This window comes from Apis mellifera, linkage group LG6 (genome assembly GCF_003254395.2).
Source record: "Apis mellifera strain DH4 linkage group LG6, Amel_HAv3.1, whole genome shotgun sequence".
Taxonomy (NCBI): Eukaryota; Metazoa; Arthropoda; class Insecta; order Hymenoptera; family Apidae; genus Apis; species Apis mellifera.
The window spans coordinates 15,379,606-15,407,467 of record NC_037643.1 but is presented as its reverse complement, the minus strand read 5'-3'; the positions used below and the strand labels follow the sequence as shown (position 1 = coordinate 15,407,467).

The following is a 27,862-nucleotide window of genomic DNA, read 5'->3' as shown; positions in this document are numbered from 1 at the left end:
GTAAAAGGGTTTAGGAAATGGAAGATTTTTACAAATTAAATAAAACTCGAACTATTGGTTAAATTGTTATATTCAGGCTGTTGATATATCCAATGTGTATATAAAAGAAACGTGATGCCGCATGCGCTGGATGATATATACAGCCTGAATGGAAAATCGCACGAAGAAAAGTATAACATAGTTTAGTAATCCAGGATTACTTGTTCTTGGAAAGAGTACGTTGTTTTTCCGCATGCGTAACAAGTTGAGAATCCACAGGTAAACCTTTGCGTCGACGGACTGCATCTATATATTTCTTAGCTCTATTTTCACTATCTGCTTTGTCACCAAAATGTAGATATTCCTCGTCCGTGGAAGGCGTCCAATAAGGATCTTGCTCGATTATCTACGAATAAGATAATTAATATTATATTAATTTATATAATTTTATTACTATATTATAAAATTTATTTAATGCTATCAATACCAATCAATAATAGTAGTCGATTTTTAATATTGATTTGTAAAATTTTTATTTTTTATATATGACACTAATTATTAAACGCAGTAATAGTTTGAATCGATACTTTTAGCTTTTAATAAGATATATATATATATATATATACATATACATAAGTATATTACAATATATTATATTAAATAAGCGAAAATATATATGTTGTTATATAGTCTTGTTAAGCAGATTAAAATCAGATTTCTTGATGATGATTTTTATAAAATCATGAAATGCTAATTTATTCATATTTAGAATATATATATTTATGTATACCATTTTGTTCGTGAAATAGTTAGAAAAATGAAAATAAATAAGGATCTACATATAGATAAATAAATGATTATTATAAATGACAATATATTTATTGGGAAAAAAATAATTTTGATTTTTGCAGTTAATTAATAATTGATTAATTATAATATAGAACTGACCAAAGGAAAACAAAATATATTTTTGCGAATATTTAATAATTACTTCGTGATATTGAAAAGTGGAAAAATATCGAGATATTGACCGCGTGTTCCCTTTACATGGAAAAACTTGCCTCCCAATGACTGAAAACCAGTTGAGGACTGGCCAGCCCGGATGTCTGAGTTCGCAGTTCCCTGGCAAGTTGAAAACTCTCCGGCACAGGTAAAGTTGCAAGTACGCGAAATTGTCCACCAAATCCGAGGGCACTTTCCGCGGCAATCACCCGTCCTTGTCTTTTTCCAAACACTGCATATAATTTCCCTGAAACAAAATTATTTTTTCTTTATCTTTTTTTTTATTATTATTATTTAAACAATATAGCAAATTTAAAAATTTTACGTTAATTCGATAATAATTTTGAATTACGCTTTTCTAAAATATATGATATATATTGAAACAATATATTTAAACAAAATTTCATATACTATATAAAAGATATAGATGATGTTCTATTCGAAAAAGATTTCTAGGTTACATGGATAACGTCTCCCTTCCCATTTAAAACGATCTATTTCTCCGTCGGTAGAGATTCTTCGCTAGGAAGGTGAAGGCATAGAGTAGAGCACAGCATTTACAGTCAAAGAGTAAAGAACATAGTTTCCGGTCGTAGGTTGCGGCACCTGCACTCACCTGCCCTTTTCCATCCTTCTCCCGTTGCCGGTACATGCAAGAATCTGGTGTATCCCCTTTTTTTACCTACTCGTGGTAACGTTACGATCTCACCGCGTATCACATGCATACATACATACAAACACACTTCCCTCTCTCCCTCGCTATTTCCTTTTCTCTCGCTACTATGCTGCAATCTCTTGTTGAGAGTTTCACCTCTATAACTTTACTTCCAACGCTACAATTCCCCTCTCTCTACTAGGCTTCTCTACCTCGATGCTCTACTCTCTCAACCCCACCTTGTTTTCAAACTCCTCGTCGAATCGTAAGCAAGTCTTGCTCCTCTCTCAACGGGCAAGAATTCATTCATGCCACACACACAGTGGTTCTCTAAGTGGAGATGGAGCGAATTTATTAAAATTTGTTGTAATGAATAATCGCCAACACGGGAAAACAAATCTTCAAAGGTAAAAAAAATAACCTAAAACTTATGGTCTTAAAGATATGCATGTATTATTTATGAGTTAAAGAAAAGATTGCACGTGAACTCGCAATAATTAAACGTATGTAAAAAGGAAAAGATCGTAGATTAGAGATTTTGCCTTTTTTTAACGAGGTTATCGCGTACATCTATCGTTATTCCGAGTTCTTTTCTCGCGCATTTACAGGTACATCAAAGCAAAGGAAAAGAAAGAAAAGTTAAAATGAGAGAAAATTCTAATTCGAATAAATAAATATATTCATAAGTCGTAAAATAATTTTATCTCACTCTCTTTGACTTATATTCCGTTTTATTCTTCGATCTGATGCGACGAGATAAAATCAGACACAGAATCGGGCTCTTATCTCTCTTCCTATTCGTTTTTATAAATAAAGGAGAGTAAGAGTACACAGCAATGCAGGTAGACAGAGGAAACAAATGAGAGAAGAGTGAAGAACTGTAAAGGAAAAGAGAAAAAGTATGAGTGAATGGATCGCGGCCTCAATCAATGAAACAGCGATCCTCAAACTCACGATCGCTCTTTGGAAAATCTTGTGCATGATTTGGAACCGTATATTTTAAACATTAAATTTTAATTAGAGCGATATATAAAATAACGATGAAATTTAAGTTACTTAAAAGAGATTAAAACCAACATTTTCGATATATTAGCTATAAATATGTTTTATATACATATATACACAAAAAGAATATTGTTTGTTCTTTGGAAAATGCGTAGATATTTTGCTTATAATTTTTATTATTATTGTCACGTAATTAGATGTACTGCCTCTGTTGATGTTACACAATCGGCCGCTTACAATATAGTGGCAGCACACAACAATCCCTCGCACACGACAGTAATTTCAATGAGCGAACGCTATTGGCTGTTAGATGCGACAGATCTGCCATTGAAATTACAATTGTCAAATCATCTTCTATTTCGAACGAACGAACCTTAAAAATGGAAAATAAATAAATAATCGTGCATCCAAAACGTGCGGTAGAACCCATTGCGCAAGTTTAATTCGATTCGACGGTAATAATCTTTCGAATACAAACGCGATCTCGCGTCGAGATGATCTTGAGAACCAACGTTCGACCAACCTAACCAAACCACCCACACGTTTTTACGCGCTACGTAGTGGATTGTACCGATTACTTATGTGTTTCGCGTTGTCCCTATCCCGAGATATTTCCAAGTACGCTTGGTAAATGTTACACGTGACACGGGGGGGCTCTCTTTTCCTATTCTTGGATTACCGACCGTGCGCGTTCCCGCGTTCCATACAAATCTGATCCCAGCAGCAAGTCAATTTCATCGTTGCATCACGTATAACGTGTTCGAGTGTAGAAGAATTTTTCTCGAAGAATAAACACACCGTTTCTTTTTTCTCTGCACGGAAAAAAAATTACCATCGGAGGAAGAGGAGGAACTTATATAGACAGATATAAAGGCGAGTTAAGCTATTAAAAAAAAAAATAAACTAAAATAAAGGCGGAAGCGAAGGGACAAAAGGATAAAAGAAACGTGAAGGAGAGGAGATAAAAGTTGACGAAAAAAGAAGGTACAAGAGGAAGTATGAGCAGGGGGAGGAGGAGGAGGGAGGAAGAAAGGCGAATAGGATAAAGGAGGACGAAAAAAGGCGAAAAATAAAACTGAGAGAGAGAGAGAGAGAGATGGCAAAGCGGAGCAAGAAAAGTCTAAGTAACGAGTGGTGGCTTGGACTCGGTGGTTGCATCCGAAGGAGAAGGATGCAAGAGAAGAAGAGAGCTGTGTCGAAGTGGAGTGGAGTGGAGTAGATTGGAATGGAATAGAGTGATGTGGTGTGGTATGGTGTGGTGTGGTGGAGTGGAATGGAATGAAGCATTGGGTGGAGTGGAGTGGAGTGGAGTGGAGTGGAGTGGAGTGGAGTAGAGTGTAGTAGAGTGGAGAGTGGAGAGTAAAATGGAGTGGGGTGGAGTGGGGTAGTATGGAACGGAGTGGAATGGAGTGGAGTAAAGTGGAATGGAGTGGAAAAAGAAGAGCAGAGAAGGGAGACTCATTCATGTTTTGCCTCTAGCTGTTAGAAGTTCAGTCGAACGAAATAGTATAGGCACGACGCACCGCGAATGTTGCGAGCCTCGTTTTAACCTCGGATTAAATCGAGTCGTGTTGCAAAACAATTGATCGTAGTTCGAACGTAGGATGTCGGGTACGTAGGACGTGCCGATAAAGAAGACAGAGACTGCGAGAGAACGCAAGGACACGGGAGAAACAGCGTTTATTATTACATCGTGTATTAATGTACAATCGTGTACAGAAACTGTGACCGTTTCTCGAGACCGTGTGCAAGCACCGGCCACGTTGCTGTTGGTCCTCTCGCCGAGAAGTCGGTGAATGTGTTTTCTGTCATTGAATGCGATAATACCAACCGAGGGAATTTGAAACGGTGGAAAAATCGATTTTACGCGCGGAGACGATCGGCTCGAGTTTCAACCGAGTTTCTCGAAGTTCGATGGATAAGCGGGGAGGATGGTCAAAAAAAAAAAATAGTCATTGAAAATTGATATTTGATCGTGACAACTAAGAAAGAAAGATATTCTCCATATTCGACCGTTACGGTCAGCGATGATAAGACGAGAAAATAAAACAATTTGTGCGAGGAGCGATTACATAAAAAAAGATTAGTAACATTTACGCATTTTTGTTAAATTATTATTATCTCAACAGAAATCACAATATCATCTCGAATTAGAGAAACGATATTTCTGTTATGCGTCAATGAAAAAAAATGGGAGATAAATGGTTGCAATGAATCGTGATATATTTATGTGCAAATGTATCCTATTATTTTGACTTTTCACATTAGATTTTGTTCGAAAATTGGCGACCGCATTGTTTACATAACGATAGAGGCATTCGTTCGATGATCGGTGATCGTCGCGATCACCGATCAGTAAAAACTTGTATATCAAATATAGTTATTTCGTTGGACGCGCGGAGAAGAGGGAAAAGGAAGGAAGGAAGAGAGAAAAGGAAGGAAGGAAAAGGAAGCATCGCGCGTGCGCGAAAGAATGGCCGATTTGATCTGTTTTTTGTTGGCAATGTTCGGCCAATTGCTCGTTCGCGAGAGCAAAGGCAGCCTAGTTGGCGTAGAGCTCGACGAGACTGGACAAAAATTTCTCAACGAATATTTGTCTTTCGACGATGGAAAGTATCTTGCAAAGTTGCAAGAGTTCGAAGATACAGCGATTGAGCTTGATCTGATCGATCAGAAGAGAAAACATCGACCGATGCATCAACCGCCTAGAGTCCTTTATCAAATCGGGGTAAGCATTTATAACGTTTTGTTCCTTTTGCCACCTGTCATATACGAATTATTCTATGCATTCGATATAAAACTGATATATAATTTTTAATATTAAAATATATACTATTTCATAGGAAAATAATTATTCAAATGATTTTTAATAAATTTTTGATCTCGTTAAAAAAATATATCATTGATTATCTAAATCTTCCTTTCTACTTATTTCGAAAAATTTGTTATTCGTTGTTTACAATTATTAAGAAGAAGTTTTTCAATCGTAAAATTATCGTAAGAGGTAAATATCTCTGTTTAAAACTTGTAATCCATGTTAATGGAAAATATTAATGAAAAAAAAGATAATAAATACTTTTAAATTCTTACAATAAAAAGATATTTGTATAATACTTGTTATTATATACTCTTCGAATTATCTAAGAGAAAAGAGAAAGTGATCGCGCGATCAATTTGGAAATGACATTCCTTCGACATTTTTCCTATTATATCAAACATATTTATATGACCAAGTTTCTTTCAATTTATATTCTCTTTCATTGTTTTATGAAATTTTTAAATACAAATTATAAAATAATAAAAAAAATTATTTTAAAAAAATTGCATTATAAGATAAAGTTGTAATATACATTTGCATAATTTGGTAATTTGAAATAGGAAAATAATATACAACAATGTACTATACAATGTAAAAAGTTTCATAAAAATTATGAGAAATAAGATACAAAGACAAAGAGATAAAATTCTAAGCTCACATCTTTAATCGAACGCCGCGTATGTTCCTTGGATTATCTGTCATAATACGTAACTATATATATATATACATATATATATACACACGTATATATACATATATATAAATATACATGGAACGCGGAACACGCATACATGCACGCGTACGCACACGAGCATATGGTTATTATACATACTATGGCTCAAGAACCAGGTGTCATTTTCACTGTGGCTATGAGAGAAGCGAGAGACGCGTGAGAACTTCCGGATGGAACGCGCAGCCTTTCCGGCCTCCCTATTATCCCATTTTAGTTTGCAGCCACCGAAGGTTTTAATACGTACGATCTTCTGGGAACGGTAAGGCAGTGGTAAGGTGGGGATGGAAGAAAGAGAAGGGAATATGGGAGAACGGAAGGGACTCGGCAATAAGAAGGTACAGAGAAAGGAAAAAGTGGCCAATCATTTTAAAAGAGACTTGGTTGCCCGATATACTTATAATATTAACACAGTTCTTCTTAAAATCGATTCTATTCTATCGTGTTTTTCATTTTTGATACAAATATTTGAATTTCCACGAATCTTTCAACTTAACCTATACGAATTTTGTAGAAATCGAGAGATAATCTAATTTATTTGAAAAGACAAAGAAAATGATTTCTCGAATATTTCGAAACGAGTATCTATTTTAAGATTTTAAAGATGAGAAACGATCGATCGATAGTTACAATATATATAATAAATAGATTTACATTAATGATGGAAACTTGGAAAGTGAAATTCGATTTTTATATGAATGAAATTGAAGTTAAATCGATATTTCCAAGTATTTGTATATTTCTTAATTGTATAATTGTTGCAACTGTGATTATTGTTGTTAAAATCGAAAAGATGAGATTTATTTCTACACTTAATTTGATATTTTTAAATATGAAGATTAAAAGAGATGGAATAGAGGACGTGAAAAGAAGACGTATACTGGTAAAAATCTAAGAAAGGGAATTTGAGATGTTTAGCTTAGGTGCTCGAACAGCACGTAGATTGCAAACGACGAGTCGACAGGACGTACGTGATTGCCTCATTCAGCGGATTGACCGACGCCGTTTGAATAGTGTAGTTAGACCAGATGTCTATTCTTTAACAGAGAGGCACGTACCTCTTGAGCATGTTACACAGAACTTCCTTTGCTCAATCCGTTTTTCTCTCTTGCACACGTGCTCGCAAATTCTTTTCTTATTTAATGCAATCTTGTGGATTTTCTTTGATTCATTTTTTATCCGTGATACAGTTATTTAAAAAATCGAAATTGAATCGATCGATTTATCAATTAATAAGTTATATATAATGCATTTTTTGAAGATCTTAAATTATAAAAATTATATAAATGAAAATTGACTAATACGTTAAATATACGATACGATCAAAATAAGTTTAACGATATAACAATGTAATCGTCAAATCACATTCTATATTTTTATTTTATTTCAAATAGATTAAGTTAAATATTGAAAATTATAATTTAAAAAACATAAACAGAAATAAAATGTGAAACAAAAATGAAGAAATAATAAATAAATATATTGAGTAAAAATATCGAAAGTACTAAGCTTGTATATCTTCTCTGGTCCTTTATCTGTCCTTTATAGGCCGAACGTTTCTTGTGAAGCGGGGTCAAGCTGAGAACGGTACGTGGTGACCGTGATCCGCTATCGATCGTGTTGTTGCTTTTATTAGTCTTCATTTCAAAGGACTAACGGATCTTTGTGTTGTTTTTCGTTCTTCGGTCGATTAACTCTTATAGTTGGAAATTAAAAATTTGTTAAAATCGATTTTTAACGAAAACGAGAACGAGTATAACAATATCGAACGCGATAATCGAATTGTTTCTCGATCAACGATACAATGAAGTGAAGTAAGTCGAATAAAAAAGTTTAATCAATTTCAAATCTGATTATAAAACAGATTCTCAGAATCTTCGAATTTAAACATTAATTATATTTACGTTTTATGCATAAAACGCTAATAGAAACGTATTTTTAATTATAATTTTCCAGGACAGTGAAGACGAACTGCCCGAATGTTCGGACCGAAGTGAAGTTTGCAGCAAGGTGGATTTATACGGATCGCCTTGGGTCGAGAGGCAATGCCGTTGTCCGGATGGTCGTACTTGTCCCAGTAGTTTACACGGAGATGACGGGCATACGATAGTTGATAAAACACGGCAGTACAAGCTTTGCGAGCCGGTGAAACGTCTACCCATCTGTCGTTACTTCAAGTTAGTCGCGATCGTCCGTCTAATCGAGAGTATACATCAAGTAGCGGAACGATCAAACGTACCGATTCGCGAATGCTTTACGCGTCTAACACAGATATACACGCGTCTCGTATACAAGATGGCCGTTTACTGTTTACAGAGACGTCACATGGACCTTAGCTCCTGGAGGGGGGCCAGCTAATGCAACGGTTCAGCGAGTTTATTGCCGATGCCGGCCGGGCAGCGTACCTTATCTAGTTCGAAGACAAGCCTATAGGTCTTCCGAGGGAAACCCAGGATTTATTTATGCATTTGCCTGCTCTCCTCAAAGCGTAAGTCTTTTTCATTCGTCCGTATTCGCATTTGTGTTGGCGTATGCATTCCCTTTTCCGCTTCCGTACGTGGTAAATATACATATGTATGGTATATTTATTCGTTACAAGCTCACAGTTCGTGCTAGGGATACGGAATTCTAACCTCATTTCATTTCTCTCGATAACATAATTATGGAGAGTAAAAAACAAAGAAAAATTTAGATTTCGAGTATATTTGAAAAAATTTAAATGCTCGTTTCGTTATATTATTGGATCCAAAAAAGATTCCATCTTGTCAATAATGAGAATGAATGTAGTATATTCGCAAGAAAAGTTCAAGTATGTAACGAAAAGATATGTACATGTATCTATATATACATGTATATATATTGAACATTCTTGCATATGTTTGTGAATATTCAAGAAGAATGTCAATTTTTTCAACCAAAAAGATGAAAAGGTAAATAAGTCAATTTTGTTAATCTTTTCAGAGATTACGTTGTCAACACAAAGAACCTTGTCGATTGTTTACTGTACGAAAGAGACGGAGTTCCCAGCTTGAAGAGGTAAATGCATCGCCTCTTTGTCAGTGCCCAAAAGGTCATCGATGTCCAAGAAGGCACACCGACCCGGGTTCACTTCCAGCAAGATCCTATTCCGGTGCATTAGAGATTAAAACGTACAGTGGATATTGCGTACCCTCGCAATCGCATCATTCTGAAGCGATTTATAACGTTTGAATTTAAAAAATTTAAAACGTATCGCACTATTATGAATATACGTATAATGAAATAAGAGAAAACATCCGTTTGTGATATTTGTGATCGGCATGTGCATTGTTGATTTATGAAACTGTCAAAGCATACTTTTTCAAACAAGAAGAAAATCACGGAAAGCGATTGATCCCAACTTTTGTATCAAACTTGGATCTTTTTGAATAATTGCCGTTCATTTTGAATCTATAAGTTTACCGTCCAGAGAGAGAGAGAGAGAGAGAGAGAGAGAGAGAGAGAGAGAGAGAGAGAGAGAGAGAGAGAGAGAAAGAGAATCCATTAAATACGTTAAACACCACGTTATTCTCTTGATTTATATACATTTATACATCGAAATACATATGATATCATTTTGACGAGGAAAATTTTCTCGTTTTTAATCGAAAATAATAAAAAATATTGAACGTTGAATATTCCGTTTGGTTTTGATGGGATTTATTTGTTATATATATTTGTATTGTATTATATAGGATGTCATATAATGATCACATATTTAAACTAAAAAAATATTACTTATAACATCCCTATTTACCGATTGTTTTGGGAACGATGTTATTTGTGAATTGTATTCGGTATATTATATTGCTAAGAATTATGTAATATCGTGTTTGTAAATATTTAATTTTTAAATAAGTGAAATAAATAAATTTCACTATTAACTGCGCCATCACTATTAATATATATTATATAACTATAATTGTCATTTATTAATAAATTACAATTACTAATAGATTTACTATTATTATCAAGATTATATAATTAAATAAGATCATCAATTTTCTTTCTTTAACAATATACGAGTTAAAACAGAACGATAATTAAATTAGATTGTCAAAGTTTAGATTAAAAAAAATCATATTAATAAATAATTAATAAATAAAATATTATTGAATAAAATAAACATAATTTGATTTTAAAGAATAAAATTTGTTCCCCATTTTTTTCGCTTTTCATAAAAATAAATAAATTTTCTTCAGTCGATAAATTAAATCTTTGATACAAGTTTCCAACATGCGACGCTAGATGGCGAAAGTTTTAAAGTATTAACGCTTTCTTTACATAGCTAAGAATCTGAAAGTTACCGATTAGAAATGCATGAATTGTGAATCCATGAATTGCGAGCAATAAAATTAAATGTTCAAATATTAATTTTTTGCATTTAAAATATATAATTTAACATTGCATCTTTTTAATATATCAAGCTATATTAATAATTAAATTACCAGTTGATAATTTGCTATTATAATTATATATACACGTCATTTGCACGTAACAAAGCACATTTTTTGTGCTGAAAAAATATGATTGTTGTAAAGAGCAAATTTATCAAAAAATTATGATGTTTGTAAGAAAACATAAAAATAATATGGAAAAGTGAAAGAAAAGAAAGAGATATTCAAAAATATCATTGTGAAAATTGATTAAAAATAGATACATCACGTGAATGCAATAATAATTAAAATAAACTTAATATATTTGGTTGAATTTGCAAAAGTTTATTAACACATATTAACACGTTTCGATATTGGCTGCTCAAGTATAACATGTAAATTTAATTAAATCACTATTGTGGATAGTACGTATCATTTACACATGCATTATAATGTGTAAGTGGATACATTAAAGAAATCGTTACATAGATTGGTTACATTTGCAAGGGGAGGATCAGCATGTTACAGAGATCGGAGATGTAGGGCTTAGTGTTATATGCAAAAAATCAAGACCATGTCAGATTACGAATCTATCGTTCAATGATCTGGTTTCGACGGTGCATAGATAAAATAAACTGGTAACTAGTTTCCCGATGAGAACCAGAATGATTTCATGCTCGATATATTTTTCTGGTATTCGATCGAACGCGTGAAAAGTAGCGGTACCGTTGCTATCGATGTTACTCGATTTGCTTCCGTTTTCGCTTTTTTCAACTACGGTTCATGCGCATGCGCATGCGCAATTAACTCGATGTAAATTTAAATACTCGGCTCTTATATACGTTTGTTAATTTAACGGTAATACTAATTCAATTGATATTTCCAATCGAAGAAACAAGAATAATAATAATACGAATATTTTCTTATCGAGGTAAGAAGTATATATTTATTAATCCCCACGGGATCGAAATTACGAGGAAGATACGATTAAAGAGAAAAGATACAGAGTAAGAAAAAGATAAAGAACATAACCAAGAAACGAGGAAAAGGAACTAAAGCGTGGGAACGTGGAATAGGACGAGAAGTAGGGAAAAAAGGTTGCATTTACTGCATCGAATATCTCATATCATATATATACATATTTTTTTTTTTAACGATCCAGTACAAGTCTCTTCTACAACCAGGTACGTCACGATTCCCTTCCGTCAAATTTCGCCCCTAATAGCTCTCTCCTCCAGCAAGGATGAAAATAATACATCTATACAGAGTATCGATCTAGAGTATCCAGTCGGCAGTGGATAGGTAGATGTGTCGATGGAGGAGCAAAGGAAGGTAGAGGATTGGCGGAGATGCAGCATAGGATTCCACGCATAGTCAAGGAGTCTCTGGTTGGTTGGTAAGTGGGACTAGTCGGGACTCATAGGCAGCATGTCTCTTCTACGAGGCTCACAGTCCCATTCGAAACTCTGAAACGCGTCTAAGCGTGGCGTTCGCTTCCTCGGCGTTCAGTTCCGTCGCTCGTATATAATACAATACACCTATTTTTTTTAACACTCTCGATGGAACCAAACTCTCTGGATGAAATGCGGAAATATTTGAACGATAACCAATAACGCAGTTTGAATCGCTCGAAACTCGAAACGAGTGTCGAGCGTTCGATATATACACACATATATATATATATATATACATTATCGTGAAATTTTCTAACCTTCGAAATATCACCGCGACGAATAGTTTCGATCGAAGGAGATCCATTTCTCGCTCGGTTATCGATTTTTTTCTCTCGCTCGTAAGAAAGGTGGTCCAACTTTACAGTACGACAACCGCAGCCCGGGAAAACTGCTATTATAACAGGCAACACCGCGAAGAATCGAAACTAGCCAGAGGAAGAGGACTAGATCGTGGTTGTGCCCGGGGGTCGGGGTCGAGGTCCAGATCGAGATCAAGATCAAGATCGAAATCGAGGTCGCGGTTTGGATGGTCGAGGGTGAGTTGTTCTGATCTATCACGACTAATGAAAAGTCCTTCTATTTTTTTTCTTTCTCTCTCTCTCTCTCTCTTCGTCTTTACCAAGATCATTTACTTTCTCCAAGTGGGAAACGATTATGCACACTTTCATATTACTTTTAGCGTCGAGGCTAAAATTTTATTTAATTTTTAATCCATTTGAACCGTTGAGGCGTTCATTTGTTTTTTATGGCGGAAACGCATCAGGATGTGATCAATTTGAAATGGAAATAATAATTCGAGAAGGAAAGAAAGAAAAAAAAAAACAAAGAAATTACATACTTGAGAAGTTGAAAGTAATCTTTTTTTCTAAATCGAGGTCATGCGAATCACACGTACAAATTCCACAAATTCTCATAGAATTCTCCGTGCAATGATTAAAAAATGTTGAATGAAAAAAAAAACAAATATGAGAAGAGAGAGAGAGAGAGAGAGTGAGATATTATATTCATCATGAAACGAACTCGCTTCGATACTTCCTGGATAGAGATATCAATCATATTTTCTGACTTGTATTGAAAAAAAAAAAAAAAAAAAAAAAAAAAGAACACAGGGATGCGATAAACTTTGAATATTTTCACGTTTGATTTCCATATGACGCGTGATGGGATACCGTTCGTTATGAGTGTGTCGACGATGAAACAGGTGCGAATAAAAGGAATAAAATGAATGTATAAAGTTTATAAGTGTAAAAGTCTTCAGCTTTATCCTCATCAGAATTATCTCTTGATCGTAGTTCTCAACTTGCTGTTGTAATTCATCTGATAATATTTATACGTATAACTGTTTCATTGTACTTTTGAAATGCGCATAAAAGCTAATCCAACGGATTTAAATCTTATGAAAGGAGTGAATAAACATATTTGTTATGCTGTCACAGACCCATAATTTTGACATTAATAACATTTGATCTGTTAGAATTTTTTTTTTTTTTTTTTTTTTGCCTATTTTATAGATATTACATATTTCTAAAAAAAAAGAAAAAAAAGAAAAGAAAGAAAATAAAAAAATTTTCGTAATAATCCTGGATAATAGAAAGTAATAAATAATTAAATAAATCGACGATTCGTAATAAAAAGTGAGGTTAGGTTTCTCTTCATCGGATAGATATTTTAGATGTATTCAGATCGTAACGTAGATTGAAATTTGAAAAATTATACGTTAGAAAGAAATATATATATATAAAAAAAAAAAATCTAAAAATAAAATAATATTTTATCATGTCGTTAAAATTTGCGCGTAAAAGAAATCGAAAATAAGTGAAAGAAGGAGCGCGTACGTATAACGCATCGAGGGTTGTAATTAAGTAGATACAGTTGATCCCAAAAGTATTCAGCCTCTGTAAATATTTCACTGGTTGGTTCTTAATAAATATAATTCTTTTCATTCTATTCTATTCTATTCCATTTTCTATCTAGAATAATTTTCTATCTAGAAGTATATGAACATCTTAAAAATTGATTGCATTTCAATCGCAATATATAATTCTTCGCAATATACGGAATACCTTATGCGGTTATAATATCTTTGAAATCAACTGTAACTACTTTAACTGCTCGAGTGGATTTTACATGGTCATTGCATGCCGCGGCCTTGAACATGCAAAGGAAGATAACGGCTTGCGAGAAATGTAACAGGTTAACCTGATTTCACTGCATCCGCATGGTGAATATGCGCGCGCTGCTATAATTACCGCGACACGAGCGACACGAGCGACGTAGAATGTAACGAGCAAATGAATCGTAAAAACATCAAATATAATATGTTAGAAACGCTTGTTATGCTCACTATTACTTATTATTTATATACTTTTGCACTTTTTCTGGATCAATTTCCAATGCACGCGACAACGAAAAGGTAAGATTTTATATAAACGAATCCCTTATTTTTCAATATACTCATTTTTCACTCTCACTCACTATGTATATATATATACAATTCTCGCTCGAATTAGAAAAGAAAGGGGGGGGAAAAATTTGTTCTTCTTCGAAATTTGATTCGCGAATTCTGGAACGCGAAAAGAAAAAAAGGAAAGAAAAAAAAATAGAGGGAAAGGCGAACAGAGAAAGGAAGGAAAGATGGATAGCTGACGAGGAAAACAAAAGAGACGAGATCAAAGGTGAAGATTCCGTGGTATAATGGCAGAGAAGAATAGGAGGCACACGTGACCCGCGTACACAAGCACGCTATAGTGTGTTCAAATTTAACGATTCAATTGAATGTCGAGAAAATCGCGCCCCATTATTTCTCTCCCCCCCACCCCCTCCTCTCACTCTCCGATGCATAAAAAAATTCCGATACCGTTAAGGAAGCTTGAACTTTCCCTCTGCGATTCCATGTTTCCCTCCTTTTTTTTTTCTCTTCCTCTTTTATATCATTTTCCCTCCCTTCTAATGGACTCTTTCCGACACAGTCCACTACTACCACCACCACCACCACTACCACTACCACTCTTTTCGTTTAGAAAGACGAGAAGATGGTATTCCCGGTATACCGTGAAAGCTGGAGGAAAGAAGCGAGGCGCGTGAGAAAGGGAGACATCTGAAACGAGATTCCATCTCTTCGATCTCTCGTTCTATCATCTTACAATCTGCATCTCCGATTCACGCCTCTCCCCGTCTCTTTTCGCGGGCGTGAAATATAATTTGAACGAATCGTTCAAAATAACCCGATATTGTCGATCCCTATCTTATCTTCGATGAGATGGAAAAAAAAAAACGAATTAAAAAAAAAAAGAAAATAACATCGAATAAAGAGAAATCTAATATACACATATTCGTTTCGTTTCCAGAAGATACGGGAGAAAAGTTGAAGAAAGAAAATCTCGAATCTTCGCAACGACATGAATTCCACTATTCGAGCGGCCATATGGTTAGTTCCGTTGGCGGTTGGATGCATGGCTCTGCCGCCGCAATTACAGGCCGATCTGATGAGTAGCGGGAAGATGAAATACCGGCGTGCGAAGGCGCCATCGTATCTCAGCGAAGAGGAGTCGAGCAGTTCGGTAATTGCGCCGAGCGGCGGCATAGACGAGAACAGCATCGGCCCCACTACCACAATCAGCAACGTTGCAAAAATCGGCAACGGCGGTGGTAGCAAGAATAATGGCGTGGATGCCATTATGTCAAACCCGCTTCCTCCTCGCGCAATCGTCACGATCAAGGCAGGCGACTCGATCACGACGCTCTTGTCCTCCTCCTCCTCCTCCTCCTCTTCTTCGACGTCGTCGTTGACAGCGACCTCGACGATGCCGTCGTCGACCGTCGAGCTCGGGGGCTCGTCGACGTTGTCGCTCGCGGAGGCGAAAACGGAATTGGGCGCGCCATTGGCGAGCAACCGCGGCGCAGCGAGCACGACAACGAGAACTACGATAAAGATGTCGACTACGAGCGGTTCCAATCTAACTACATTACCTACCGAGGCCTCGTCCAGAACAATCGCCTCGAGCCGAGACGCGAGCACTTTTTTACCATCGAAGAAACCATCGACGACCAGCTTCAACGAAATTACCACCACACCCGCCTCGACCTCGTCGAAAGAGATGCGAGAATCGACGGGCAAGATACGCCCCCAGATCAAATTGACGATGAATTACACGAATCTCGGCGAGGTGAGTGAAATTACTGTTGTTCTGTTTCCTTCTTTCCAGTATATTATATATATATATATATCTCTTCCATTTTTCGTTACGAGTTTCCATCTTTTGTATAAACAATTCTTTGAGTTGAGGAAAGGAAAAAAAAAAAAAAAAAACCTATTTGCATAGGTTTTCGAATTTTATGGTTCTGTAAAAATATTAATTTAAAAATGCAAATGATAGAATGAATATAGGATTATAAGGAAAAATGATCAACTACTTTCTAAAAGTAATATTATCCAAGAACATCAGGGATTGCAGATAGATCGTATAATATGATTGTGTAGTTAGAAGCAATAATAATGAACCATTCATACCAAATTGTATTCTCTTTAAAATCTTCTCTTTTTCCAACTCTTAATTGATTCATGTATGGATCTTTCACACTATATGTCTTTGTATATCTACACGTGGCTCGCTCTCGCTCACATTCACTCGTTTAATCGCTCATTCATCCGTTTGTTCAATTCAAACAAATTATGCAATGATTCTTGAAAAATATTTAACTGTATCCATTCAATAATTCACGGAGAATAATCGGAAATTCAAAATGTTCGACAAATATTAAAATTTATAAGAAAAATATTGCAAACGTGTTTCCTATTATTTTTCCAGATCGATCAATTTACATTATTCTTCACTGTTAAAAAAAATTCTATATTTTCTCGTTTGAGATAAAAGAATGAAATTCGAGATAAAAAAATTTCATCTTGATTTAAAAAGAAGATTAAATAAATTACACGTTCGAGAATTATTCGAGATTATTTTCGTGAAAAATTGCACTTCTCATTCGATGTATACAATATTCTTCCATCTTCTTCTTCTTCTTCTTCTTCTTTTTTCTTTATTTTCTTTTCTCACAAGAATGAATCATCTTATTTCATTTGTGTACTTTTAAACAGGATGGATTCTATACGCGGAACATTTCACGCGCAAAATATAACTGTTTAAGCTATAACTATGTTTAACTATACCATAAGTACCGTAACTACACTGCTATAAAGCGGTTAAGTTTCACAGGTCAAAGATGTGTTGCAACTAAATCGTGCACTTTGTTTAACGAAAACAAACAATTCCTCTCCTGTAATGAACTTCACCATTTTTTCTTTTTTGCCCGAACAATTTCATTTTCCTTTCCCCATTTCTTATTTCGTTCTTTCCCATCCTCTTTCATCCTAAGTCATTGACACGACATCCGGTAATTATTTTAATAAGGATCAAGTTACGTTTTTTTCACCCGTCGGAAAATAATTTCGCACGATTGGAAAACCAGATTGCATCGAATGTGAAACATTCTCATGTGTGTTATAATTTAGACAATTAATAATTTTTTAATATATCGACTTTAAAAAATAGGACAGAAACAAAGTAGCAAATATGGTATTCAAAATTTAAAAAATTTAGAATTTTTTTCTATTTTTATGATTCTCTTTTAAAAAAAAAGGAAAAGAAAAGAAGTATAAAAAAGATAAATATTTTCGGTTTCAATTTGGAAAAGTTGATGTGTAAGATTGAGGTTAAAAGGAAGATGGGAATAGAAATAAAAATGTGATAAACACATAATATCACGTATTAAAATAGCAATAATATTAAAATAATAGATATAAATTTCTTGCGAGTTAATTTAAAAATTAAATTAATTTAAAAACTATTAAAAACAATATTATATATATTTTATAACGATAGACATTTAACATTAAAATATCGTACATATAATACGTTATTTTGATAATAAAAAAAAGAGAGGAAATTAGTTTCAATCAAGATAATTACGTTGCGAGAACGATTACGATTATAAAATATTATATCGATCGTAATAAAAGTTTAATCGAATCAATCGATTCTTCTGTAATCGTATTTCGATATTATCAACGCCATCTACGAATTTAGCGAATTTATCGAAATTACAGTTGGCGCGCAAAACTCGCGACACGTAACATAACCTATATCTAAGTTAAAAGGATGGAACATTAGAGATTCTAAATACTTGCATTCTTCGAGTCGTTCAGGACTTGGATATTGATATTAAATTCAGTGTTTTTTTTTAGAAGATTGTCATGAATCGCATTGCTCGTTTTAACGTTTCAAAAGGAGGGCAAGTGTTCATGACCGTGACGTGCGAGCGGATCGGCTGATGTTAATATCGGTAGTGGAACGTGACGATACCAAAACAAGCAGAAAAGAATGAAAAGGAGAAGAAGAGTATGAGGGGAAAAGAAATAAAAAAGGAAAGAAAAAAGAGGGTAAAGAAGGAATCGAACGACTTTGCTACACGCTTTTATTGTAATTGCTCATTCAACTGTACGTGTTCGTAAATTATATCTATATACTATGTAGATAGTATATATGTGTTCGTAAGACAATTTTCTCGATCCGCTTCGAATGATGAAATGTATTCAGTTATGAAAATAACTGTTCTAGATTAATATTATACGTGATACGTTTTAAGCAAAAAAATAGTCGTTAATTATCAATCTTGCGATTAAAATGGATGAAAATGGATAAAAAACATGACTAATGAAACGTAACGATAAAAAATAAGAATTTAATTTCTTTAACGGCATTCTATTAAATAAGAAATAAATAACTACTTTGTAATAACGAAAAATACTTGTAACGAGGAAGAAAATAATGATGGTTGTCGAAACAGTTCTTTGTTCGTAACATAAAATCGATTATTCGAAGATTTGAGAAGATTCTTAGAAATTGGAGAATACCGGACATTTAACGCCGGCATCGGTAATGCTGAAATGCTCTTAGAATTATAGCTTTAGCAATATTATCATAATGGAACAATCAAGTTTGTGGTTCACCAAGAATCATCAAGAATCATCACGATGTCGTGAATTCACGACACGACAACAATTCCTATTTCCAATCTCTCCTATTTCTTCTTTCATTTCTCTTAATTATTTACGTTAAAAATTTCGGTTTTCAAGTTTAATTCAATTTTCATCTAGAATCTAGAAATGCCCATGTCTAACAAAAATGCTTCTTTATCGATCGATTCATATAGACTGGGGTACGATTACCGGAGGGTGCGAGCGCAGCTCTTGCAAAACCAACCAAGTATCACTACTATCCACACAATCAGCATATCTACTTGTTACCAGAGTGCGCGGTACAGCAGGTTTGCAATGCCGTTTACGTTAGGCTGAACTTTACTCAGCCTCTGTGCGCTTGCCCAGGAAGATACCGCGACCCTTGCAGCGCCTCACTCGACAGCGACGATCTCCACACTACCGAGCTGGTCACCGACCCACGAACCAAGGTTAGTCGCCTTGCCGCACTATCCTCTTTACTAGACCTTTCTTTATCCCATTGCTTCACCGTGTATCTCTTCTCTCGAGTCTAGAATGTTTCTCTTTTTCTCGTTACGCTTATCGAACCTCGTTACGCTTAACACAACGAAACGAAAGGAAAAGAAACGAACGGAACGGAACGGAACGGAACGGAATGATACGGAACGGAAGTCAATTCGGTTCAATTCATCGAACCGTCGGATTTTGCGCGTAATTCAAATTTCAAATTCTCAAATTTCTCATCGCTCTTACGTAAATCGTGCAACGGTTTCCAAAATTTCGATTCTTATCGTTGAGAAAACGTGCGAAGCGGAAAAAAACGCTTTATATTATCACTTATATCATAACTAATATTAATTTTTTTTTTTTATTCGACATTGACGTGACGTAAATTTAATCTTTGACGTTTCATCGTCTTTCGTAACTCTTTTTTTCTTCTTTAATTTTTTTTTTTAAACTCGATCGTCAATTTCACAGGCACGTGTGCCAACTGAAAAAACTTCATTACGACTTTGGGACGAAAAATTGGTGGATATTGGTTACAGACGATGATTATCGTTAAACGTTTGATACACGATAAATTGTTCAAACGTTTAGAAAGTTAATAATACCGAGATATGAACAATTTATGTATACTACTTATTATGTGGGATTATGGGAACTGGATATGGATAGATAAAATCGTGTAGGTGTTTCAAGATTCCGAGACGAGAGCAGTCGCTCTCTCTCTCTCTCTCGCTCGCTCACTCGTTTTCTTCTCTCTTTCTCTTGCTTTTCTTTAACATCATACACGAATACACGATAATTATATTATATTTTTATATTTATTTATTTGTGTAATTAATTAAATTACGTCAATTCTATGAGAAGATAAGAAATTGAAAACAATCTTGTCTATTAAAGTATATATATTTCAATTAACAATCTTAAGAATAACTTTTTAAATTTTAAATATAAACTCGATTGATCTTCTCTCCGACTCGTCTCCTCATTTATTCTCGAGAATATCATATATCACGTACAACGAAAGTCAAACGAGAGGAAAAAAAGAAAAAAGAAAAAAAAGTACGCTTGTTCACTTTCGACCAGCATAACGAGCTTTCGAAATGTTAAACTAATGTTTTTTTATCCTAAATAATCCTGATAAATTCTAATAATTATCTTAAACAAACATAACCTCTAAAACGTTGAAAGACCAACTCGAGTATCTTCATTTTTTTTTTTTAGCTAGAATTTGAAAGTTAGTTTCTAAATCTTAATCGTTTAAATATTAAACTTCTAATCTTTTTTTTAATTGAAGAATAAATATTTCTTCTTTTCTTCCATTTCTATTGTGCAAATTTGTTCGGTAAAAAGGAAAAAAAAAATGGCGCATTTGTTGTAATTTGAAATTTTTCTCTCTCCATTTAGGCCCTAACATTGGTGAAAACATGTGAACCAGTGGCGGAAATGCGCGAATGCAGAATACCAAGAGACTGGTCTCTCCTCGCGCTACAAAATGTACGAACAGGGAAATCTCATTATCTCGTGATATGTCGTTGTCCCGACGCCAACATATTGGGTAAGAAACACGAGGAGGAAGCAATATTTTTTTTTTTAACTTTGAACCTAACATTCTTGATAATATTCTTGTGAAACAACACGTGGACTAAATTCACTGGAATATTTCGAAAATGATCACATGTGATGTAATTACAAATTACATTTTACATGACTTTATTATTTTAATACGAAATTTAATATATATATGTATGTGTATAGAAGGTCCTATGAGTCACGATCAACCAACATACGCGAGTGTACCGGGAATTCGTGTTTATGGGATGATGTGCGTGCAAGGAAATCGAAAGGGACGACCATTAAGATATAAACGCAGCGTTTCAGGTGCGTATAATTAAGATTTTTGCAAAAATTAATCGTAACAATTGTATTAATTAATTTCGAGAAATTTCTCGTCTCCACAGATCATTTCCATCGAGAAACTGACGAGGACAACGACAGAGAAGAGACGAAGAGCGAACGATTGAAATTTCCATGGTACAAAGTACGGCAACTAATGGACTCAGTTATTTGGGATTAGATTTATTAGCTAAACTTCCGAAAAAAAAAAAAAAAAAAAGATAAATAATTACATTATGCTTAGCGTCATTTCACATTTTTATTTATTAAGCATCTCTCCCTTCGCTTCGCTTTGCTTCGTTTATTTATCGATCCATCTATTTTTAAATGTTTATTTATATATATATATATCACGTTATATGTTATATTGTATCAATTGTACGTCAATACATATCCTGAACATATTGAAGATATAATGCGACAAGAGTGTCAAAGCTATTTCTTTGATAGATATTCTTGTATTTTGTAATTCGGATTACACGACGTGATCGTATATAACGATCGAATGTGCAACGAACGTTGAATGTATAATCGCTATTACACCATGCTACTATACCCTGAATTCGTTTGAACAATGACTACGTTCCTTTGAGGTGATCAATCGGTATAGAAACTTCTTGGCACCGTTCCGAATGTGCCCACTTTATCAACCGAAGATAAATATGAAATATCGTAATACCTTTTTTTCCTCATTGTCTACTCTAAATCGTTTTATTAAATGTCGATAACATTTTAAAAATAGTTTTAAAATCTACGATTCTTATGTACGATTTTTTTTTTTAACAAAGAATAAAATCACGATATTTTTCACGTTATTTCACACGATAAATTGCTTTTGATTTTTCATAGAACAAAAATAAAATTTTTTTTCAAAATTATATACTGTTCAAATTCATTCTGATTTTGTGTCGCGTTATTCAATGAAACCAATGAGCAAAATGGTTTCACAAAAATCGTGATTATACATCGAATAATATATTTTTTGTAACTTGATTATTTAATGGACGTTATGTAAAAATGATAAAAAAATTAAGAGACAAAAATTTATTAGATAAATTAGAATTTAATATCATATTTGATTATATTCTGTTAGCTTAATTCTCTAATATCGTATGATTCTTTTATCTATTGAGCAAATTTTTATGAATTTAAATTACATTTACTAAAAGAATACTATATATATAAAAATTTCTTAATCTTATATTACAAATTTAATAATCGCAATAGTTATATTTTTGAAACTCATTAAAAACATAATAATTGCAAAATTTTATGTATATATAGAAAAATTCGATAATATACATATCTTCTGATTGATCTAATAATATTCATTAACTCGTGATGATCAATCCCTTTTTCCCATTCGTTATAATTTCAAATAGGTACAGAAGAAACAATGAAATTGAAGAAATAAATAAAAATATAAAAATATTTGTTTAAAATTCATTTCACTTACCCAATACGTCCGAATTAACTAAAACGCTGCAGCTATACATAGGTGTAACTAGTCGAGGATGCCTTGAATTGAAAGCACGGCGGCAAGCTTCTTTGCATGTCGACATCAAGTGACCACCATCCACATGTCCTTGATTTTGATGTCCGTTATTTTCACTAATAACACATTTATTTTTTTTTTTTTCAATATTCGATTCTATCATCGAATTAAATATACGATAAAAATATGAATAAAAACATTAATTTATTATATAAATAAAATGTATTTATACCTTTGAGAATCTTGATAAATTTCCCATTTCTTCACAACAAAACATACACCCATCATAGGTTCTTCGCATAGAGGGCCAGCAAGTGTTGCCAATTGAAAACCGTTGACCATACCACTTTCGTAACTATACATCGTAGATAATATAAATTCAAGTATCAATTTAGGATGTTTGACTTATTAATGACGATAAAATATCTTAAATTTATTTTGCTTAATTGTTTTATTTAATATAAGAGGAGAGAAAATATGTCAAAAATGAATATTTATTATAATTATAGTTTTTTTCTAAAAATTTAATTTTTCTGATCAATACTTACGGAGCACGTGAATCCGTAGATTTTGAATGGCCTTCCCAAAATTTTCTCTGTTTATAGTCTGTTTCGTTCAATAAGATGTTAAGACCACAATTTCGCGGGCCGAACGACCATATTTTATCCAACACATCCTTTTGTCCCGCCTCTCGGAATGCAATCGCCAATTCAGTTTTAAACGTTTCTAATGCCCGTTGTTTCTTTTCCGACATCGAACACAATGATTCCATCTTGAGGTCCAATGCAATTTTTCCACTTTCTTCCTCTTTGTCTGAACGTGATTTATCATAATGATGGAACAGCTTTATTAAATCCACGTTTTTTTCCAAAATCTTAGTTACCTTTTCCGGTAAAGGTCTCGCGTCGATTTCAAAGTAACACTGTCGATTCGCTGTCCAAGTAGCAAAACTAACATCCTCGGGTTTTTTTTCAATCGCTTCGTTCACCATATCAACTTTCGGAGGTGGGACAACCGTTTCTCTAAATGGTACGATAGGTTCCGATACGTTCACATCAACTTTCGCATATCGTAACTTCAAATCTTCCAAACACCTTTCCAAATGCACTTCTCCAGCAGTGTTCAATACTATTTCCCCACTCTCTTGAATGTGAACAATGGCACAGGCATCTGCTTGATTAAGCAATTTCAAGCCGTTGATCAATGGCTGCAAATCATTCGGATGTTTTGGTTCGAGTGCAACACGCATTATGGGTACACCGAGTGAAGTTAGTTCCGAAAAGGATGGACAAGCAATGGTGGTGGAAAGGGTCGCTGTCTTTAATACATGATCCTCGAGATCACCAATTCCGAACACGTTACCAGAAAATATTTTATCGGCAGGTTCTAATTCTCTGCCCATCAAAAGGTACAGTTTTCGTATAGTAACTTTAGTCACGTGTTTCCCAGGTTTTAAATCTTTTAACGTGGTATCCTTGTCTATCACAGACTCGCCCGCTCTTTGCCGTTTCAATATTTCACGTGGATCATGTTTTGGACCTAAAACGTATACACTGCATCCCTCTCTTAAACATCCAGAATAAATCCGGGCGAACGCTATTAACGTAGTTTCGGAATTTTCGTCTTCCTCGTCGATTTCTTTCGAAACCATATTTTCTGATTGCGAAGATTGACCGCCGTTTAAATTGCTGGTATTAACATCTTGTTCTGTATTTTCCGCCATTTGTTGTTTCATCATTTTTTCCGCGTGTTTTGTTCGTGCTATTTCCCTTCGTTGAGCCAACTCTTCCGAGGTTAAAGGTTTCGGTTTATTTTCTGGCAATACTTTTTTCTCTACTGGAAACATTTTCGATATAAATACAACGATAGGTGAATCAGGAGAAGGATCGCAAGCTAAAAATGTCTCTTTTAATTGTCTCGTTTCTTCTGGTAATGTAGAGAAATCAAAATTTCCGCTTAGTAAACGTTCTACCTTCTCCGAAGTTAAATTATGCGGCGCTGGAACTTTTTCACATATAACATCGAGGCAGGCACGAGCCAAAGGTAACCACTGGGAACAAACTGCTTGTAATTGAGCCCTACAATCTGTATGCCTTAAATCTCTTGTTGTCAATTTAATATCCATTTTTTTGGCCATTGAAGCTATCTTTTCTTTATCCTTACGAACAGTTATTGTTTCATATAAAGACCAAATATTATCCAAAATAAGTTGAACAAATAGAGGTTTTTTTGCTTTCTCTTGAGCTCCTTTCATTATTCTTTTCGTTTTAGTATTTACATAATAATCACCCCAAAGCGTTTTCAATAGAACCTTTTCACTAAAGCCTAATTTGGCTGAAAATATATTGGCAAATTCTTTGATGCCAAATCCCCAGCCGTCTGTAGCACTGGAAAATAAGACATTACCTTGTTCAGGAGAAAAATATAAGTTGGAATCGTCTATATCTTCTAGTACAGATTGCCAATCTGCTAGATTCCTCTCAGAAATGTTTTCCATTTTTTCCTTTTTCAATTCTTCTTTTTCTTCACGTTCCATTACATCACTGGCAAATAATTCTCCCATTACGGCATTGACCTGCTCTAAAACTTGCGTTAAATGCACATAAGCATCTAATGCAGACAATTTCATTTCTGTAATCAATCTATCTATTTTATTTAGTACTAAAATTGGTTTTAAACCTTCTGTGTAAGAAATAGATAATGCGCTACGTGTTTGTGGACATACACCTTCTACCACATCAATCACAATGATGGCACCATCACAAAGTCTAACAGCTGTCGAGACTTCTGAAGCAAAATCTACATGCCCTGGAGAATCAATTAAATTGATAGCAAATTCTTGACAATTATATTTATGATAAAGAGTAATAGAGCTCGATTTCATTGTAATTCCTCTAAGTTGTTCATCGGGACGACTATCTAAATATCGTAATTTACCAGCAAGTTTATTAGAAATAATTCCATTGCTAGCGACCAAGGAATCTGCCAAAGTTGTTTTGCCATGATCTACATGAGCTAATATACAAATATTTCTTATATTAGCTGGTTTGCTTTGAATTTCACTTAATTTTTCTGGACTAATGAGTCGCATTATGTGATTAATTGTGATTCTGTGATTAATTCGTAAGCAAATATAAATATGAATTTTTGAAGCATTGATAAATGTACAAATATAAAATACAATATGAATATTAAACTGAATGATGAATCTTGAAGATTATAAGATGTGTAACACTGTCGATTTTATCAAACAAACGAAGAAATGATATAAGTACGTCGAAAAATAAAGTCTAATGTACAATATATATTTATGTATACGATGTACTTATGAATGTATTAGCTTGATAAAATAATAGTAAACACTATTTCACTTTATTTTGTTTCCACAGTACGTAACGTTCGACAAACACAAGGATGTATCGTAGCTTTGTTGACATCGTCGTCGTCTTCCAAAGCATACCACTTGTTTCAATTGCTCAATCGGTCGCAACACTGACAGATTATTAGTCAGAAAATGACAGTTGTAATTATTTCTTTTTTTTTTAATCTCACTGGACATATATTTGCTAAAGGAGAAATCTTTTTGACACTTTTCTTTATCTTCACAGGTTAGAACCATTAATATAAAATATTGCCTTGCAGCTTGATCTTTTATCTTTTAGAATCTTCGATTGTGTAACCAAATATTGTTTTCAATCGTTACAAAAAGATTAATTTTAGCATTGCTTCGAAAAATTCCGAAATAAAAAACGTGTCGAAAATTTAGCGTGCACCAAAAAACATGTATGTAGTCATAACACGTAACAAATAAATGCTCGAATTGTTTCTACTTTATTACTTTTATCAATTAGTCATGAAAATTGCTCGAAAACAATCGTTATTAGCTTTATCAGAAATTGATAAACAATATTAAAATCTTATGCAAGAAAATTTCAGTTATAAGACATGTGTTATGTGATATAAATGCACATGCGCAGAAGTATGAAATTTTGTGCCATCTATAATTATGTTCTTTGGCGCATTTATATAAGAAAAAAACGATAAATTTTAGAATGAATAACATTTGCTAAATCGAATAAAGTTATTTAACATGGATCAAAAAATTAAGATTATAAAAAGATAAATCATTTTTTATTTTCATTTAAAAGAAATTTTTAAATGATTTATTATTTCACATGAAAATAATTATCGTAACATTTCTTCTTTACTTATTTATTTCTTATATAAATATAAATAATATTATATATTAAATATATATATTATATTATATAAATATAAATAAATATAAATAAAAAATTGACTCGAACAGACTTTCTCAGTATTTTCTATTAATAAGTTAGAAGATAATAAATGTAATGAAATACAAAATTATTAATAAATTTTGCAGAATAAACAGAAAAAAACAAATAAAGAAATAGATAAAGATAAAGCAGGAAAAATTATGGAATTAGCGTCATCTTTAGTGTTATAAATAAAATAAACTAGAGAAGAAAAAAAAATAATAGACATTGATAAAAGATGGAGATTAAAAGTATTCAAATCAGCGCCATCTGCACAATATTATAAATGAAACACACAGAAAAAGACAAGAAGAGATAGAAAGATAGAGATAAAGTAAGAATTGATCGCCAGCTCTATCTCTTGAGAGAAAGATTCTTCAACTGCAGAATAAAATAAGGTAAGAATTGAGAATTAGCATTATCTCTTGATTTTTGAACCCATGTGTTTGATATTCAAAAAATGATACTGATTTTCAATTTTATTATTATTAAATTATCTTATTTTAATATCTTAATTCTTTAAAAGATGTTAATTTTTACTATATTCTGTCTTTTTTATATGTATCTCATTTGCAACATTCTAAATATAAAACTGATTCTTCAAATTTTTATCTTATCTCCATTCTCTCATTATTTTTTTTGTTTTTCTATACTTA

The 27,862-nt window shown here is 33.6% G+C and overlaps 3 protein-coding genes across 5 annotated transcripts; 2 read left to right on the top strand and 1 right to left on the bottom strand.

Annotated features, from left to right (window-relative positions):
* Positions 1–52: 52 nt before the first annotated feature.
* LOC409305 (elongation factor-like GTPase 1) lies at positions 53–26,895 on the bottom strand. Of its 2 annotated transcripts, none has more exons than XM_392823.7 (5): positions 23,475–26,893; positions 23,159–23,281; positions 22,888–23,042; positions 1,041–1,228; positions 53–385 (listed from the first exon to the last, which is right to left on the bottom strand). In XM_392823.7, exons 1-5 carry the CDS (start codon positions 26,015–26,017, stop codon positions 197–199), a joined length of 3,198 nt encoding a protein of 1,065 aa, XP_392823.3. In that variant the 5' UTR covers positions 26,018–26,893; the 3' UTR covers positions 53–196. The 2 variants fall into 2 exon arrangements, 1 of the variants encoding a protein (XP_392823.3); XR_003304971.1 differs by having other exon boundaries at positions 270–385; positions 971–1,228; positions 23,475–26,895.
* On the top strand, positions 4,086–9,707 carry LOC100577214 (protein giant-lens). The gene is made up of 4 exons (XM_003251553.4): positions 4,086–5,369; positions 8,146–8,366; positions 8,506–8,677; positions 9,151–9,707. Exons 1-4 carry the CDS (start codon positions 5,115–5,117, stop codon positions 9,397–9,399), a joined length of 897 nt encoding a protein of 298 aa, XP_003251601.2. The 5' UTR covers positions 4,086–5,114; the 3' UTR covers positions 9,400–9,707.
* Positions 11,853–22,194, top strand: LOC100577168. 2 transcript variants are annotated; one of them, XM_006570678.3, is made up of 6 exons: positions 11,853–12,573; positions 15,388–16,203; positions 19,247–19,501; positions 20,943–21,093; positions 21,294–21,416; positions 21,497–22,194. In XM_006570678.3, the coding sequence occupies exons 2-6, from the start codon at positions 15,436–15,438 to the stop codon at positions 21,610–21,612; spliced, it is 1,413 nt and encodes a 470-aa protein (XP_006570741.1). In that variant the 5' UTR covers positions 11,853–12,573; positions 15,388–15,435; the 3' UTR covers positions 21,613–22,194. The 2 variants fall into 2 exon arrangements, with proteins under 2 accessions (XP_006570741.1, XP_003251600.1); XM_003251552.4 differs by having other exon boundaries at positions 11,857–12,573; positions 15,385–16,203.
* Positions 26,896–27,862: the final 967 nt, after the last annotated feature.